Consider the following 17,141-nt stretch of genomic DNA (forward strand, 5'->3'; position numbering starts at 1 on the left):
CCAAATTTAAATTACAATAGTAGTCTGTGGAGCTGGAGTTGAGTATGTGGCTTTTCCACCCTTTCAAAAACAAATGATTCTTTAAAAATCATTTTTTAGAACCTCAATTTCTCATTTAGATCTGTTCTGTAATAGTAAAGAAAATTACTACTTAAAACCTGAGTTTATAAAAAGGTGATCTAGTTCAAAAATTATGATCAAGAGAGAAGTCACTGTGGTAAACTGGCAGGTACTTACTAATTTAAACAACAACAAAAGAAATCATAGGCTTTTTAATAGACTTAATATCTATAATGTACTGCTATTGAAGTTCCTTTACCTGTTCGGTCTCTTGCAAGGGGATGGGCTGGACCGCCCTGAGGAGCTGGTGCTCAGAGTACTCTCAGGACTACTTAATGAACAAATCCGATCAATATTCAAAGTGCTCTGGCAAGCTTCACAATCCAGATTACCTTTACATCTAAGTCAAGAGGGAAGGGAAAATTGGGTCCAAAATGAGAACATACTCCCCAAGTAGCCAAAATTTACATTATTTAATTAAGGATATGAAACAGTTAAGAGTGACCTACATGGACAAAAATCTAAAGCTCATAATACAGGAAAAATGCTATAGTAATCATGCTAAATGCTATTCAGGAAGTTTACTCTGAAGGACAAGACATTACTTGTCTGAACAGACAAGTAATGAATCACAAAGTTGTTTTTTTTTTTTTTCAAAGTTTTGAATCACAAAGTGTTTTTTTTTCCCACTGCAGCACAGGGTGCCATCATCATTATTTAAGGATGCAGGAAAATCGCAGGAAACTTCTTTTGGCACTTACTCTCTGAGCGAATGTCTCTGTGACGACTCTTCCTCATCAGTGTCACTGCTAATGGTGATCACACTCACCGCTGGACTCGGGGAGTCAGCGATGATGATGGTTTGCCGCTGTTTATCTGAAACTGATGAATCAGAGTCCTGCCTGATAGAAGTTTCACAACAATTTCTTGCCTCTCCTTCTGAGTTATGATTGTCCTGTGTTTCTATGCAACTTGCTTCCTCAACATCTTTCCCAGTTACTATCTTTGGAGAAATAAATGCTGATTGTGGGATATTGGTATTCTGCAATGAATTACTCCTGCAATCAAAGGAATAATGTGTCATTTTTATAATCACAATATATACATGACATTTTTCTAAGACAGCTTGTTATAATTAACAATGCAAACCTTCACTTGTTAAGATTATAACACACTAACATACAGATCATGAGTCTGTGATATATAAAATACCTCTAGAAATATGTGTAGATTGCATTTACATATATTCAAATGGTCTTTTTTGGTAAATGTGGTATCTGAGTATCTAAAATTGTCTAAAATTATAGGTAGATAATAAATCAAAAGGGCAATAAAGACAATCTTACCAACTGAAAGCATTTATTTCCTCTCTTCCTGGCTCCCATTCCATTAGTTTTACCAAAATACCTCTGAGAAATTGAGAAGGGAGCTGGCTTAGTGTTTGTAACAAAGCTATCAAAGAGGTCATTTTGAATACAACAGAGTGACCCTTTGGTGTACATGCAAAATTTATTTTAATGATTAATTTTCAAAATGCAGAGGAAAGTTAAAATATCAATACCAACCTGTTCTGGCACAGTTTATTTTTCTTGGTGGTGGCAGGCTGAGGCCACACAACATGTGCGATGCCCACACTAATTGGCTGAGGGGCTGATAAGGTGATCTGATTGGTTAGAAGAGGTTGTGGCATCACTGAGCTATAATGATTGCTGTGTGAAATCATTTTCCTAGGGACAAAATTTAGAAAAATTGAATCCCTACTTTACCATATCTATTTTGCAAACTATTCACAAAGAAGTACATTTGTTTTTAACTTACCCCCAGTCTCCAAGCCTTTGTGAACCAGCCATACCCTCAGAAGCTAATGTAGTAGCAGGAGCCATGGGTGTTATCTGTTGCCAGGCAGGTACCAGCATCTGCTGTGTTCTACCAGACCATGTCTGTTGCAGCAAAAAACAAAACCAAAAACAAAAGAAAAACTAGTATGATACAAGTTAACTCAAAGTAACAATCTTCTAGATGGGAATAAAGACACAGACCTACTAGAGAATCCACTGGATGATCCGGGGAGGGAGAAGGGTAAGCTGGGACAGTGAGAGAGTGGCATGGATATATATACACTACCAAACGTAAAATAGGTAGTTAGTGGGAAGCAGCCGCATAGCACAGGGAGATCAGCTCAGTGCTTTGTGACCACCTAGAGGGGTGGGATAGAGAGGGTGGGAGGGTGGAAGGGAGGGAGGGAGACGCAAGAGGGAAGGGATATGGGGGCATATGTGTATGTATAACTGATTCATTTTGTTATAAAGCAGAAACTAACACACCATTGTAAAGCAATTATACTCCAATAAAGATGTTTAAAAAATTAAAAATTAAAAACAAATTAAAAGTCAGTAATTTTTTAAAAAAGTAACAATCTTCTAATAATTATAAAAGTTAAAGTCAATAATCTACAAGGATTGAATTCCCATCTAGGTCATTTTCATTGTTTCCAACAGCACAAGCTGATATATTACAAATGGATTAGTGCCTCTACCTAAGTAAAAGGAGGACAGCACATATATAAAAATAATGAATTATTACCAACCTGAGAAAGAACTCCTGGTCGGATCTGTAGTGGCTGCATGGCTGGGGCCTGTGTTACAAGGGGTACTGTATTATCTACCCTTATTGAATAACTAGTGGGTTTACCATGTGTTGCAGGAATACCTGTGAAATAGAAAAGAACAGTTCTCAAATAAAAGAAAAAACTTTTCTCTGAGTTACCTTATAAAACTCTTAAATTTATGAATTACTAAAATTCTTATTAGGATTATGAAAAAACTCCCCTGCATAAAATTTTCATAATATTAGAAAGCAATCTATTTGGAAAGTGAGATACTGTCTATCTACCTTGTGGTACATCATTCCAAAAATTGTTAGAAAGCTACTCTTTCTACCATTTTAAAACGCATAAAGTTGAATGATTTGTTTTTGAAACTTCCCATTCCTTTTAAAGTTTGCTATTATAGCTTTACTTTTCTTTTAGAAAGTTCTGCCACTGGTAAGACACGGAAAGGTGAACCTGGCTCAACATCCTTATCCCTCTAGCAGGTAAATGTTCATCTTTTCATACAAACTTTTAGCTATGCTTGGTATTCTCTTCTTTAAAACTATGATAGGATCTTATACACGTCACCAAAGGAGGAATGTATCACAACTTCAACTTCAATGGCCATGATGGTTTACATGATTCAATAAAATTCAGGATGGCACACTCATTTCAACCTCTAAAGGAAAAGCAAAAAACAAACTTTTCTGCCTAATATGATGATACAACTAAGCATTTATCATTGTGGTTTAATCCAGTAGTATTTCTAGTGGAGAGCTACTGGAACTCCAGGACAAACATGTTCCATTTTGCTTACCCCCTAGGAACATCAGAAAGCAGGATTACTACCCATGTTAATCCTGTTAATATTAATATGTCTGTGTCATACATTGCAAGAGCACCTTGCAAATATTAAGTCTTATGGTACTAAACTTTAAGAGAGTAAAGTAGTATTATACCAACTAAGAACTTTGACTAACAAGATTTTAGGGATATCTCCTAAGATTAGAAAGCTGAGTTACTAGAATAAATTCATTACTTCATAATTCCAGTCTATTGTACTGTACTTACTTTCAATATGGGCTGGCAGATCATTTAAACATGATCAGTTTTTGGATAAAAGTGACTTGTGTGATCAGCCATTTAAAAAAAATTTTTTTAAACAATTTTTTTTTTCCTACTGAAAAATAACCTTACACTTTTTATTGCACAAATATTTGTAAGTGATAATTCTAAGGAGAATTTTATTGTGTTTATTTTCTTCACAGAGGTGCTTATCCTACTGGCAGGGTGTTCTACCCTCTGAGCTCCACCTAAAGAGCTACATGTGAGGGACTTCCCTGGCGGTCCAGTGGTTAAGACTCTGCGTTTCCAATGCAGGGGGTGAGGGTTCGCTCTCTGGTCAGGGAACTAAGATCCCACGTGCTGCAGCGCATGGCCAAAAAAAGTTTAAAAAAAGAAAAAGGGAAAAAAAAAGAGCTACATATGAATTAGATCTACAAAGATCTATGAGTTATTTTTTTAAACTGACCTTCTTACCCTTTCCAAAAAGCATGTCTTGATCAGTAAATTCTCCAAGGAATGGAATATAAGCACACCCAGGCTGTGTAGATATATTGCAGCAATAGAGAATCTCATCAGAGAAAAAAGCATCCTCACTTTGATAAGGATGAAATCACAGAGCAAATTCTTAAATCCCCCAACAAAACAGACTGCCCTTAAATTCTCCTCATAATCAATGCCTTAAGACAAGAAGAATTCTCCTATAATCTTTTTTTTAAATCAAATTCAAAAGTGGGTCAGATCCCAATTTTCTATATGCTTATTAGGTTAGCTAAAATTTTTATCTTTGATTACATTTGCTTAATACCTGGAAAGCATGACACAAAAAGTTTAAAGACTTTTCTAGTACAACAGAGGAGAATTTTGCTGGAATGCCATTTGATTCTAAAGTAGCAGTTTTGGGCTTCCCTGGTGGCGCAATGGTTGAGAATTGGCCTGCCGATGCAGGGGATACCGGTTCGTGTCCCGGTCCGGGAGGATCCCACATGCTGTGGAGCGGCTGGGCCCATGAGCCATGGTCACTGAGCCTGCGCGTCCGGAGCCTGTGCTCCGCAATGGGAGAGGCCACAACAGTGAGAGGCCCGCGTACCACAAAAAATAAATAAATAAATAAATAAATAAATAAATAAATAAAATAGCAGTTTTCATCCAGAGGGGATGAATAAGTAGCTTTTCAGATTGCCAAATAATGTTAAATGCTTGTTTAGTAAATACAACAACCTACACTCAAGTTAAGTAAAAGCTTGCCTAAGTCTTCTGTACTTTAAACATGGCACAATATTAGGGATGTGGCATCTATATAGCTATACCTACACATTATATCTATAGTATCTAAAATATATGAAACACATGATGAACTCAAACAGTGTAGACCCAAGGTAAAATTTAAAGTGAAGGACAAGAGACATAAATTTTATTTTAAAATACAAAGTATAATGGTACCATAACTGCTACCCAATAATCATTTAAATATGTTTTTTTGAAATGGATTGGCACATTATGAGGTAAAGGGGTAAGAAGGTCAATACTGGGATTTTCTACAGAGATGCCAAAATAGATTAGAGGGAAAGCTTTCATTTCTAAGCAGACACTATACTAACATAAGAAACAGTGAGACAACATATTACAGAGCCAGCCGGTTATACTGTTGCAACTGCACCTGTTAGTTCTTTAAGCGAACAAATATTTTGCTTTCTCTCCCTATTAATTCTAAAACTATTGTTCTTCACATTTGATGAGTTAATGAGACTGAAAGTATCTCCTTTTCTTTCTGTTATTCTTGTTAGGAACCACTTGCAGTTGTTAACATATGTACAGAAATGGTTACTAACCTTTTATTAATTATAAGCTACATAAAAAGATAAAAGATTTGCCTAACCTCATTGAATGTTTTAAGAATGATACTCAATTGTATTTAGAAGTGTGTCCACAAAGCCTTCTGGTTCAAACAGAAGGTAGCTCTGAAAAAAAAAAATTGTTATTCCAAATCTTTTTTTTTTTTGGCTGTGCCACATGGCTTGCAGGATCTTAGTTCCCCTACCAAGGATAAAACCCGGGCCCCCAGCAGTGAAAGCCCAGAATCCTAACCACTGGAACTCCAGGGAATTCCATGCTATTCCAAATCTTGATGAAATATCCCACACTGTAGGTAGGTGACCCCCAAACTGATTTTGGTACATGGAAGAGATCATTAGAACCTAAGAATCTATTAGTACAGATTAAAAACTCATCTAAGTGAAAACGTATTTGTCAAGATACCATTTATGTAGTAACTGACTGAAAAACAAAAAAGCATCAGTCTTGCATGCTCAAGTATTTAGAAGTAAAATGTCTATGACTTACTATTAACAGTATGTGTATGTGTAATAGACAGAACAAATATACCATGTTAATAACTTGTTGAATCTAGGAGAAAGGACATTATTATTCTTTGAACTTCTCTATATGTTTGAAATTTTTACAATAAACAGTTGAAGAAAAACAAAGAAACACAACAGCATCTTTAAGAGTGCTGACAATATGATATAGGTATTTTTATTACCAAACCAGCCATGGGTCACTGTCACAGATAACAGACCAAAGCTACCCTGGTAGAACCAAAGTGGCTAAAGAGCTGCCATGTTTTCACATCTCTCATTACCAGCCAAGCAAGTCAACAAACATATTCTTGGTGCTTTGTTAGGCACTGTGGGGAAGATTAAAATAAAAACTTTAAAAAGTTGCTCACATCCTTAAATGAAATAAAAATTTCAAATATAACCGTCAGAATCCAGAAATATTACAGCTAGAAATGATCAAGATAGTATCTATTCAGTCTGTTTTCTCTGACAAAGGCTGAAGCAAGTTAACAGACTTATCTGGGATGGCAGAGCAAATAGCAGAAAGAGAACTAGATACCAGGCCGACTTAGCACCAAGAGTTCTCACTTACACTATACAGCATTACCACCATGCTTCAAAGAGTCATTTCGGGCCCATTTGGAATCAGTCTCTTGATTTTAAAATATAACTAGATGTTTCAGCCTAGCAAGGACAAAACGCTACCGAAGGACCTAGGAAAGAGGGCTTTAAGCTAGCTATTCCAGTCAAAAAGTTCACTGCTATCACCCTTTTACCACTAAGTTCCTCAGTGTGAAAATTTATGGCATCTTCAAAGGTATTCTGTCACCAACTCACTTGAGGATTTGATTAGATATTTTTATCTAAATAAGGGCAATTTGATCAAAATCAATCTTCAAACAAACAAACAAACTAAGCTATGGGTAAAGAACAAGACTACAATATTTTAGGAAAGAAATCCTCTGACCAAAACTTAAAGAACTGAGCGCTCTCAATCTCTGTAATGTCCAGTGATGACATGCAGATAAGTACTTACTTGAACATCTGGAGCAGTTATACCCAGTATAGGACAATCCATACCTTTCCAAGTTCATTAATTTCCACTAAGGTATGTTATCATGCTAGACTCTACAGGAAATACAACTGTCATATGGTCCATTTTGTCAATGATGACTACAGTGGAGCTGCAGTCAAGAAGTATCACTGGTCTAAAGGCTACTGACCTGCTTAAATTAAATTCAAATGTAGCAGTAAATGTAGCAAAACCCATGCAGTATATTTAATGAACAGATGCCTAAACTTATTTTAAAGTAATGCATGCCCAAATTCAAAGTGTAATTTAAATAAAAGAATACCTTGAATAGCTGGTGGACAGATAATCAGTGTCTGCTGAAAAGCATCACCACAACCAAAATGAGCAGTTCCAGCCTGCAGAGGAATCCCATGGTGCACAACTGAATGAGCAGATGTGGTTAATGCCTGAAACGATAGACATACATGGCATTCATTATACAGAGCAGGCTTCTAATTGCTGTACACGTACTTTATAAGTAGAAATCAAATGCATTTCAAAAAATCATAATTCTATGATAAAAATGGACCCAGAAATTGATCTTACTGAAGTCTACTTTTTGTAGAGTTGAGACATAGAAGGGTAGGTAGATCATACTGAAAGAATAAAAGGTGAAAGAAAAAAATGGATTTGAGTAGATATGCTCCAACTGTTACCCTGAAATATTAGAGATTTAACAGAACAGCCATAGTAAGACTTCACCAGCACTGGAACTTCTAACTGCGAAACTTCTGCATATTTCAAAAGCAAATAAGTAATCATTTAAAAAAAAAAAAGAGGAGCATAAATTATCAAATACTATAAGTTCTTACCTGACTTCTTAATGTGCCAATTTTAGTAAAATTTGCTGTCAGATTAGCAGTACTGCTTGGAGCAACTGGTCTCAAGAGTGAAGTTTTATTGTGATTATTTGTGTCACATGAATTCGGATGGGACTTACAAATATCCATAATATGAAAACAGGACTTTACACTGCAAAAGAAAAATCGAAAGATAATTGTAATATTATTTTTTTAATGTTTAGAGTAGTTTAAGATTAAAAATTATTTCCAAAAGGAAAAAAAAGTCTATGGCTTGCACTTAATCTGCATATTTCCAATAGTATTTCTACCAGGAAATCCTGTAAGATCAAATTTCAAAGCAAGCAGAAGTATATACTTATATCTGGAATATTTTCTTGAGACAGCAAAGCAATAGTGAGCACTTTTTGGTTATAATTTTATGATCCCTACTCTAAATAGTTTCTTCCTAAACTTCTAGATCTCCACATCCCTAAATTAATGGCACCATGTATGTGGTTATTACGTTATTTTCAAAGTGCTTATATACAGAAACCATTAGACTTTTTTTTTTAAGTATTGGGGGTGTGGAGACTAGTCGGGCTTTATAAAAACATCGATTTTAACTGTAATTCACAGTAATGAATATCAGTTTGTTCCTTTACCTCCTTCATTCAATATTTTTAAAATATTAAAAGAAGCTATTTTAAGTCACTTAACTTTACTCTCTTCAGCCTATTTAAAGGAGGACTGGGGTTCAAAGAATTCACAAGATTTGCCTAAGGTAACTCTTCTAAGTCCTTCTCAATTTGGGCATATACTACTTCTCTACTAACCCATAAAAAAAACCTTCCACAACACAGAGGGGAAAGAAGGGGGACAAGAAAAGCAAATGCTGTGAAAGGAAATTGAAAATGGAGTTTGCAGGACTCAAAATTGAGGGAGGAACAACTTAACACTTCCTTTAACTATAAATATGCCTGGTTATTAAGGTAAGAATGTCATGTAAAACGACATCACTCAGTCATTCAGTATGCTATTTTGGAAAAAGAACATTGGAATGTGATTTAGATTTGCATTCTATTTCTACTCTGCAATTTACTGTCTATGTGAACTTGGCCAAGTTAGCTTAACCTCTTTTTACTCAGTTTACTTATATTTAATGAAGAAATTGAATCATTTTTCTAACACACAGCATTATCATTTCTCGAGAATCATTTTAAAAGATTTTAGAGTAACATACTGGTTGCTATGCGGGAAATCTAGAAGATGTTTCATATTAACAAAAGCATGGTTCAAAGTCTCTGCTGGAGTAATTCTTAAATCTGCATCAATCAGCAACATTTTTTTCAACAGACTAACAAATTCTCTTCTATCAGCTTTCTCAGCCAAAAGATCACTTCCTTCCAAATCCATCACTGTGTTCACCTGCAAAATCAAAATTTCAAGTCATCAAATAAAAATAAGGCATACAAGGTAGTATATGTTAAAGTCTCACAGTTTACAAGAAAAGCCCACAACACAGGAAAGAACAAAGAACTACAATTATTTTGAAATAAGAAAGAACAACTGAGTTTAATAAATCCTCAAAAGTATTTTGAGGTACCAAGGAGCATTCAAAGCAGGGAAAAAAAATTTTTTTTAACTAAACAAATATCTACTTCTAGAGAGATGTAAGGAAAAGAAACATGTCTGTTAGAGTTTTCCTTTTGAAAGAAAATACTTGAATAATACAAATTAAATATTTGAAAAGACAAATGCAATTTAGTTCCTGAAACCTTAGAATCAATTTTGTTTGAAAAGCTTAAAAACAGCAAGCATTCTACATCATGTAGAAAATGATTAACGTGTTTTGGCATTCTTGGCATTCAACTCCATCAACTTAAGCGTAAGACTGACAAATGTGACTGTGGTACTCACATGCACTATATCATCCAGACTGTTGAATATGTACTTTCTGGCTTCTTTAGACTTCATTCCTGTCTCAGCCTCATGTTCTTCCAGTGTCTTATCAAATATATCAGAGAAGGAAAATAATCTTATTACCCACCATTTGTAAATCCTTTATTTCTTCAATTCTGGCACATTTAGCCTAATACATTGAATATTCTAAGGCAAGTAGTAGTTTCAAAAGAATAACTATCAAAAATGAAGTGTTGGGACTTCCCTGGTGGTGCAGTGGTTAAGAATCCACCTGCCAAGGCAGGGGACACGGGTTTGAGCCCTGGTCCGGGAGGATCCCACATGCTGTGGAGGAACTAAGCCTGTGTGCCACAACTACTGAGCCTGCGCTCTGGAGCCTGTGAGCCACAACTACTGAAGTCGATGCACCTAGAGCCCGTGCTCCGCAATGAGAAGCCACTGCAACGAGAAGCCCACACACTGCAACAGAGAGTGGACCCAATGCAGCCAAAAATAAATAAATAAAATAAAAAATTTTTAATGTAAGTTTTTAGAAGTATGAAGTTCAGGTTCAGATAAAAAATATTACACATATAGATAAATTCCTTAATAAAATAACTAAAGTTAATCATTAAAGATTTATTAATCCTAGGAATAAATTAGGTACTTGGGTTATGTAGTAAGTGGTTAGATTCAATCCCTGCCCTATAAAGCTTAATAAATGTAGAACTGGGTAGGGAAGATAAACGATACAAAATGATACATATAAAATTTTTTTTAATATTTAAAATGAGTTAATAATTGTGTTTCCAGGTTAGAGAATGATCTAAGGTATTCAGAAAGGACCCTCCTCGTTAAAAGGGGGTGGGTGGGGGGGATTGTCAAAAATGAAAATTCAAAAGATGAAAAAAATGCAATGAAAGAAAAATAGGCACAGAGGGTATTATCTGTGAACATGAGGCATCTTAGAAAATGTTTTTCTAATTTTTTTTTAATGAATTACCTTTAATCTCCAACCAGAATGAGAGATATCTGTTTCTCTGCAAAAAAATCTTGTGGATTTTGTACCCACATTTAACAACTGTTCTCCTGGTAAACCTTGAGTCTGAGAAATGTATCGAATCTGAAAAATAATTTACAAAACAGAAGAGTTATTCTTTTATTGCATTAAGATATTTATTGAACAACTACATCAGACACTAAGCTAGATGTTAGGTCAAGAATTAAATGATGTACAGTGTGTGCCCTAAGAAATCAGTCCAGTGGGGAACATACAAGTAAGCAATTATAATACAATGTAATATATATTGATATAATACAGGTATAATAAATACATGCCTTACGGAAAGACAAAGAAGAAACACATATAATAATTGTAGTCATATAAAGTTCCAGATGAGGTGATGCTCAAGTTGGGTCAAAAAGAACAAACAGTTTGTTAGCCCTGAAGGAATGGAAAAAAGTCTGAATTATTATGATTTATGCTAAGGTTATAATATGAATAAATATGGAAAATAAAAAGAATACATCCACACATTCAGAGACTGAAGTTCACTAAGGGAGAAATGGCAAGAGATGAAACTGATCTAGCAGGCAAAGGGTTTTATCAGTAGGTTAAGAAGTTTGGATTTTACTCCGAGAGGTAATACTGGGAAACCACTGGAGAAACTGGAGAAATCTACACAGGCAACTGACAAGTTACTTAACTTAGTACAAGTTGACATGGTGAATTAGGGCTATGGGAGCATTGGAGGAGACGCGTTTATGTCACTGGCATATGTGTGCTTGAGTCAGTAGAGGAGGACACAGGTGTAGACGAGCTCTCTCAGGAGGACCCTGAAAAGCTCCAGCCTCAGGGCCTCTGAACTTAACATCCTTCTGTTTGAACACTGTTTCCCCAGACATCTGTATGGCTAGGGTTTCACTTCCTTCAGCTCTCACCTCAAATGTTACCTTATTCATGAGGCCTTTCATGCCCCACTAATAAATAAGAACAAGCTCTCCCCTGCTCAGTACCCCTATCTCTACTTATTCTGTTGTATTTTTCTCTACTGTGCTTTTTTTATCATCTGATATTCTGTACATTTACTTTGTATTTTCTTACCCCATTCTGCAGTAGAAGGTAAGTTTCATGAAGGGAAGAACTTTGTTTTGTTTTCTTATACGTACACCCATGACAGGGTCTGGTACATAGCTGGCCCTCAAATATCTGTTCCCCAGGTCAACAACTGGGCAGCACAGGGAATAAACAAAGGCTTAAACCCCTTGAAATTGTTTGAGAACACAGGATTCTTTTTTTTAAACCTCAAATACAACTAGTCCATCCTCTCCTGCATCTTCTATTTCTTCCTCTGTATGAGATTTCTGCCCTTGATCTACAAAAATGTTTAATATCTTCCAGCCTAAAAACAAACAAAAAAACTCCCTTAACTATTTAAAACACTTTTCTCGTTCAGTTAAAAGCCTTAAAATAGTGGTCTATATTTTACTTTCCATTTTAACCTCAACACACAACAATTGGAATTTTACTATTACTCTCACGAAATGATAATGTCCTGTTATTAACTGACACATTTACTAGTCACATATTAATCCTTATCTTACTTCAACACTATTGGCTATTTTCAAGTGAATAACTTCAAAACTCTGTTCCTTTCATTTCCACAGCATTCTTTTCTATTTCTCTTCCTACTTCTTGGCACTCTTTAATTGCCTTCCTCCATTTGTTATATGGCATTGCATTCTAGAGTTTTATCTGTCTTCTTTCCCTCTACAAGTCCCACGTGCCCATAGTTTTATCTCTAATTCTATGTCTAAATATTTATCTCTAGCTCTGGAGCTGTAGATCGAACTGCTCACTGATACTCTCCATCTAGCATGTCTTTAGGTACCTCGAAGTGAACATATTCTAAACTTATTTTCCTTAAACCTGTTAATCCTCATGTATTTCCCCTGTGCCTAATATATTAGGCACATTTAGCCTAATATATTGAATATTCTAAGGCAAGTAGTAGTTTCAAAAGAATAACCATCAAAAATGAAATTTTGGGACTTCCCTGGTGGTGCAGTGGTTAAGAATCCACCTGCCAAGGCAGGGGACACGGGTTTGAGCCCTGGTCCGGGAGGATCCCACGTGCTGTGGAGGAACTAAGCCTGTGTGCCACAACTACTGAGCCTTCGCTCTAGAGCCTGCGAGCCACAACTACTGAAGTAGTTTACTTAGGTAATACTGGGAAACCACTGGAGAAACTGGAGAAATCTACACAGGCAACTGACAAGTTACTTGACTTAGTACAAGTTGACGTGGTGAATTAGGGCTATGGGAGCATTGGAGGCGATGCGTCTATGTCACTGGCATATGTGTACTTGAGTCAGTAGAGGAGGACACAGGTGTAGACGAGCTCTCTCAGGAGGACACTTGCTCACTCTTAACTCTGGTTATGTTAACATGGTCATCAAACTCTAGCTCTGCCTTATAACCCTTCATCCTCCAACAGTATCTGGAATTTCTTAGTTTGTGTTTCCAACACTGTAAATCTGATTTGCTTAGCTTAATTCTAGTTGAGCTCACAAGGCAAATTTATGAATTTGGTGGAGACCACCACCAACCACCCCAATTAGAAACCTGAAATTTATGCCCAACAAGTACCTCGCCCTCATCACCCAACATCCAAAACCGTAACAATTTTACCTCATTAGTATTTTTCATAACTGTCTCTCCTCTCCATTCCTCTTTCAGGTCTTCTTCAATTCTGAGTTATACAATCTCACAAGCCTCCTAATTAGTCTACCTGCATCCCTAATGATGCCATCCACTCACTCTCAATTCATTATTCACATTGCTAAGAATAAGAAATTGCTAACAGCCATTTTGATAAAATGCAAATCTGATTATTACTCCCCTGTATAAAATTACTTTACTGCCTACAGGATGGAATCCAAATCTCTAAACATGGCACACAGGCCCTCCAGCTTTATCTCTTCCGGGCTCTTTACATGCTCCTGTACTCCAGCCCCCTCTAGCATCTGCTAAACCTTGCATGGGTTAGTTTCTCTTTCCTAGATTGCTCTCTAACCCCTACTTATCAACATCCCTGTTCCTCTCCCTCCTTACTCCCCTCCCTGCCACTTCACCAAATCCACATGGTGAAGAAACTTTTACTGTTCCTTCTTCAAGACTCAATTCAAGAAATTCTCCTCTGTAAAGCTATGCCTAACCATCCAAAACAGAGGCAATCACCTTCCTCTGTGCTACCATCACACCTAGAACATAACAATTTTAATGCATTTATAACACTACATTACAATTATTTTTACATGTCAGTTTTCCCTGCTAGACTATGCGCCTCCTAACAACAGAGTCTATGTTCACGCATATTTGTATCCCCAATTTTATATGAAACGATAACTAAAATCTCCACCTTACAAATTAGTTTCGTTACACTAAAGTGCAGTACCTCCCCCTCACCCCACATCCCCCAAGTGGCTGAGTTCCTTGTTTTATGGAAACAGAAAATGAAAAGTACTAAGAGCTTAGTACCTCGATGTTGCATCAGAGTATTGCAGATGGTAAGAAAGGTGCTCAACAATTCAATTTCAACAAACATACACAGGGCATTTATTATGTGTCAGATGCTAAAGCTATGCAGAACAATAAAATATGTTGCAATCTTCAAAGTTTATTCAAAAAATTCAGTAGAATAAATACTTAAGCGCATAATCTGCAATTAAACTAGGAAATGCCATTATAAAGAAGAAAACAAAGTAATAAGATAATACAATAGAGCAATTAATATACCTAAGAAGTTGAGATGGCACTGAAAAAACAAAACGGCAAATGAACCTGCCAAGTTTATTTTTGGTCATGATGCCTGCCAGTCATTTGAAAAGAACCTGTTCCATCTGTATGCCCCTCCTGTCTCCAGTGGATGAAGGGTGGGGACCTGACCTAGAAGCAATTAATTCATAAATTTGCCTTGTGAACTCAACTAGAATTAAGCTAAGCAAATCAGATTTACAATGTTGGAAACGCAAACTAAGAAATTCCAGTTACTGTTGGAGGATGAGCTGAAGGGTTATAAGGCAGAGCTAGAGTTTGATGACCATGTTAACATAACCAGAGTTAAGAGTGAGCAGAAATTCTGAGTAGCAAGTTAGAACCAGAACAGATAAAAGCACTTAAAGAGCAGCTAAGTTATACTTAAGATCGAGCACCAGAGTGAAAGTCTACCAAAGCCTATTAATTTCTCTAAGTGTTGCCTTGAATCTAAAAGCACCTTCAACTCCAGACTTCACAAAATCCAGTCATATTAAAGATCACTCTTGGATTTTTGGACAGTCCACACATAAATAAAATAAATGAATTCTTCCTTGAGCCAACTTGAGAAGGTCTCTTTGAAACCTGAATAGCTTGACAAAATAGAATTCTTTGAAGATTCCCACCCCCACCCCTGGAGTGAGTTTTATTCTTCTTACATAAGATATAATTTGATATTATCAAGTATAATAAAATTTGAATACAAATTCAGGCTTTCAGCTGTTCTGGATAAGATTCCACCTAAACTCTAACAAACATTTTTCAAGAACAATCAACATTTACCAAGTAAATACTGTCCATTCATCCATAAAAATATTATTTAATTTCCTAGAATGTTACTTATATTTACCCAGTAAATGTAAGTCATATCGAGTACATATAGCACTAATGAGACAGTATACCTACAATTAAGACAGGAAGGGATCCAAGCACAGTACCAATTCACAGGGCAGCCTTCTCTACACATACACAGTAAATACATTTGTATACAAAAGGAAATAAAAAGCACATATGACAAAATATATTCTCAACATGGTCAGTGCCTAGTTGCAGAATCCAAAATTCAAAGAAGAAATTGCCTTGGAAAGACTTTAAGAGATGACACAGATGATTAAAGGGCTAGAACACAAAGCCCGTAATAAAGAATTTAAATAGTCTGAAAAGTTTTTCCTGGTGACTCAAATTTGGCCTTGAAGTATATAACTATAGGTATACTGTTAAGTCTTTTTCACCTCCTTTGAAAAAAATCAATATTACAAGGTTACACAAAAGACATATCAACAAGGGTTAAGAAAGAGATGTTACAATACATTTCATAGAAAGTCTTTATTTTTGTAAATATTCCATGTATACTTAAAATGTATGTATCCTGCAGTTTTGCATGTAGTATTGGGTGTAGTGCTCTATGCCTGTATCACTAGGTCAACTTGGTTAATCATGTGTTCAAATCCCCTATAATCTTACTGATATTTTTCTATCTACTTTCTCTATCAATTACTGAAAGAAATGTGCTTTAAATCTCTAATTATGATTGTGGCTTTGTCTCTTTCTTTGGTTCTATCAATTTTAGATTTATAATATTTTGAAGCTGTTACTAGAGATATAAAATATAGAATTTCTGTGCTTGTGTTGAATTGAATTTCCAAATTAATTGGTTGAGCTTCCACTCTTTATAAATAATGCTGATGTATTTGTAATATACGAACACTCCTGTTGTTAAAAGCAATGTTATTAATAAAAGCAAAACAGAAGAATATCTTGTACAACATATATTCTGAAATAAATATTTGTACAAAATGTTATCACGGGGGCTTCCCTGGTGGCACAGTGGTTAAGAATCCGCCTGCCAATGCAGGGGACACGGGTTCGAGCCCTGGTCTGGGAAGATCCCACATGCAGAGGAGCAACTAGGCCCGTGAGACACAACTACTGCGCCTGCGCGTCTGGAGCCTGTGCTCCGCAACAAGAGAGGCTACGATAGTGAGAGGCCCGCGCACCGCGGTGAAGAGTGGCCCCCCCTCGCCGCAACTGGAGAAAGCCCTTGCACAGAAACGAAGACCCAGCACAGCAAAAATAAATAAATAAATAAATAAAAAATTTTTTAAAAAAGAATCTGCCTGCCAGTACAGGGGACAAGGGTTCGAGCCCCAGTCCAGGAAGATCCCACATGCTGTGGAAAAACTAAGCCCATTCGCCACAACTACTGAGCCTGTGCTCTAGAGCCCGCGCGCCTAGCGCCCGTGCTCTGCAACAAGAGAAGCCACTGCAATGAGAGGCCTGCGCACTGCAACAAAGAGTAGCCCCTGCTCACTGCAACTAGAGAAAGCCTGCACTCAGCAACAAAGACCCAACGCAGCCAAAAATAAATAAAAATAATTTTTTTTAAAGTTATCATGGGACAAAATGATAAACTAGCATAGGCTGCTGGTTCCTTCCCTAGAATTCAAATCTGGAGACAGAATACCAATGGAGGTTGATGAATCTGAATAACTAATATACAGACTGTGAAAACCCTCTTCGA

General features: G+C 36.3%; 1 protein-coding gene across 6 annotated transcripts in view; it reads right to left on the reverse strand.

Moving 5' to 3' along the window:
• The window catches only part of HIPK3 (homeodomain interacting protein kinase 3), a 92,172-nt gene that overhangs the window by 6,852 nt on the left and 68,179 nt on the right, over positions 1-17,141 (reverse strand). For 3 of the 6 annotated variants that reach the window (XM_067038033.1, XM_067038035.1, XM_067038034.1), the window contains 11 exons: positions 10,808-10,927; positions 9,823-9,909; positions 9,146-9,330; positions 7,936-8,095; positions 7,407-7,530; positions 2,648-2,769; positions 1,879-2,000; positions 1,626-1,787; positions 1,407-1,469; positions 822-1,118; positions 320-460 (listed from right to left, as the gene is read on the reverse strand). In XM_067038033.1, coding sequence (XP_066894134.1) covers positions 320-460; positions 822-1,118; positions 1,407-1,469; positions 1,626-1,787; positions 1,879-2,000; positions 2,648-2,769; positions 7,407-7,530; positions 7,936-8,095; positions 9,146-9,330; positions 9,823-9,909; positions 10,808-10,927 — 1,583 coding nt within the window. The remainder of the gene's footprint in view (positions 1-319; positions 461-821; positions 1,119-1,406; positions 1,470-1,625; positions 1,788-1,878; positions 2,001-2,647; positions 2,770-7,406; positions 7,531-7,935; positions 8,096-9,145; positions 9,331-9,822; positions 9,910-10,807; positions 10,928-17,141) is intronic. The other 3 variants (XM_059069869.2, XM_059069870.2, XM_067038036.1) reach the window with 1 other exon arrangement.

The sequence above is a fragment of the Kogia breviceps genome, chromosome 7 (genome assembly GCF_026419965.1).
Source record: "Kogia breviceps isolate mKogBre1 chromosome 7, mKogBre1 haplotype 1, whole genome shotgun sequence".
Classification (NCBI taxonomy): domain Eukaryota; kingdom Metazoa; phylum Chordata; class Mammalia; order Artiodactyla; family Physeteridae; genus Kogia; species Kogia breviceps.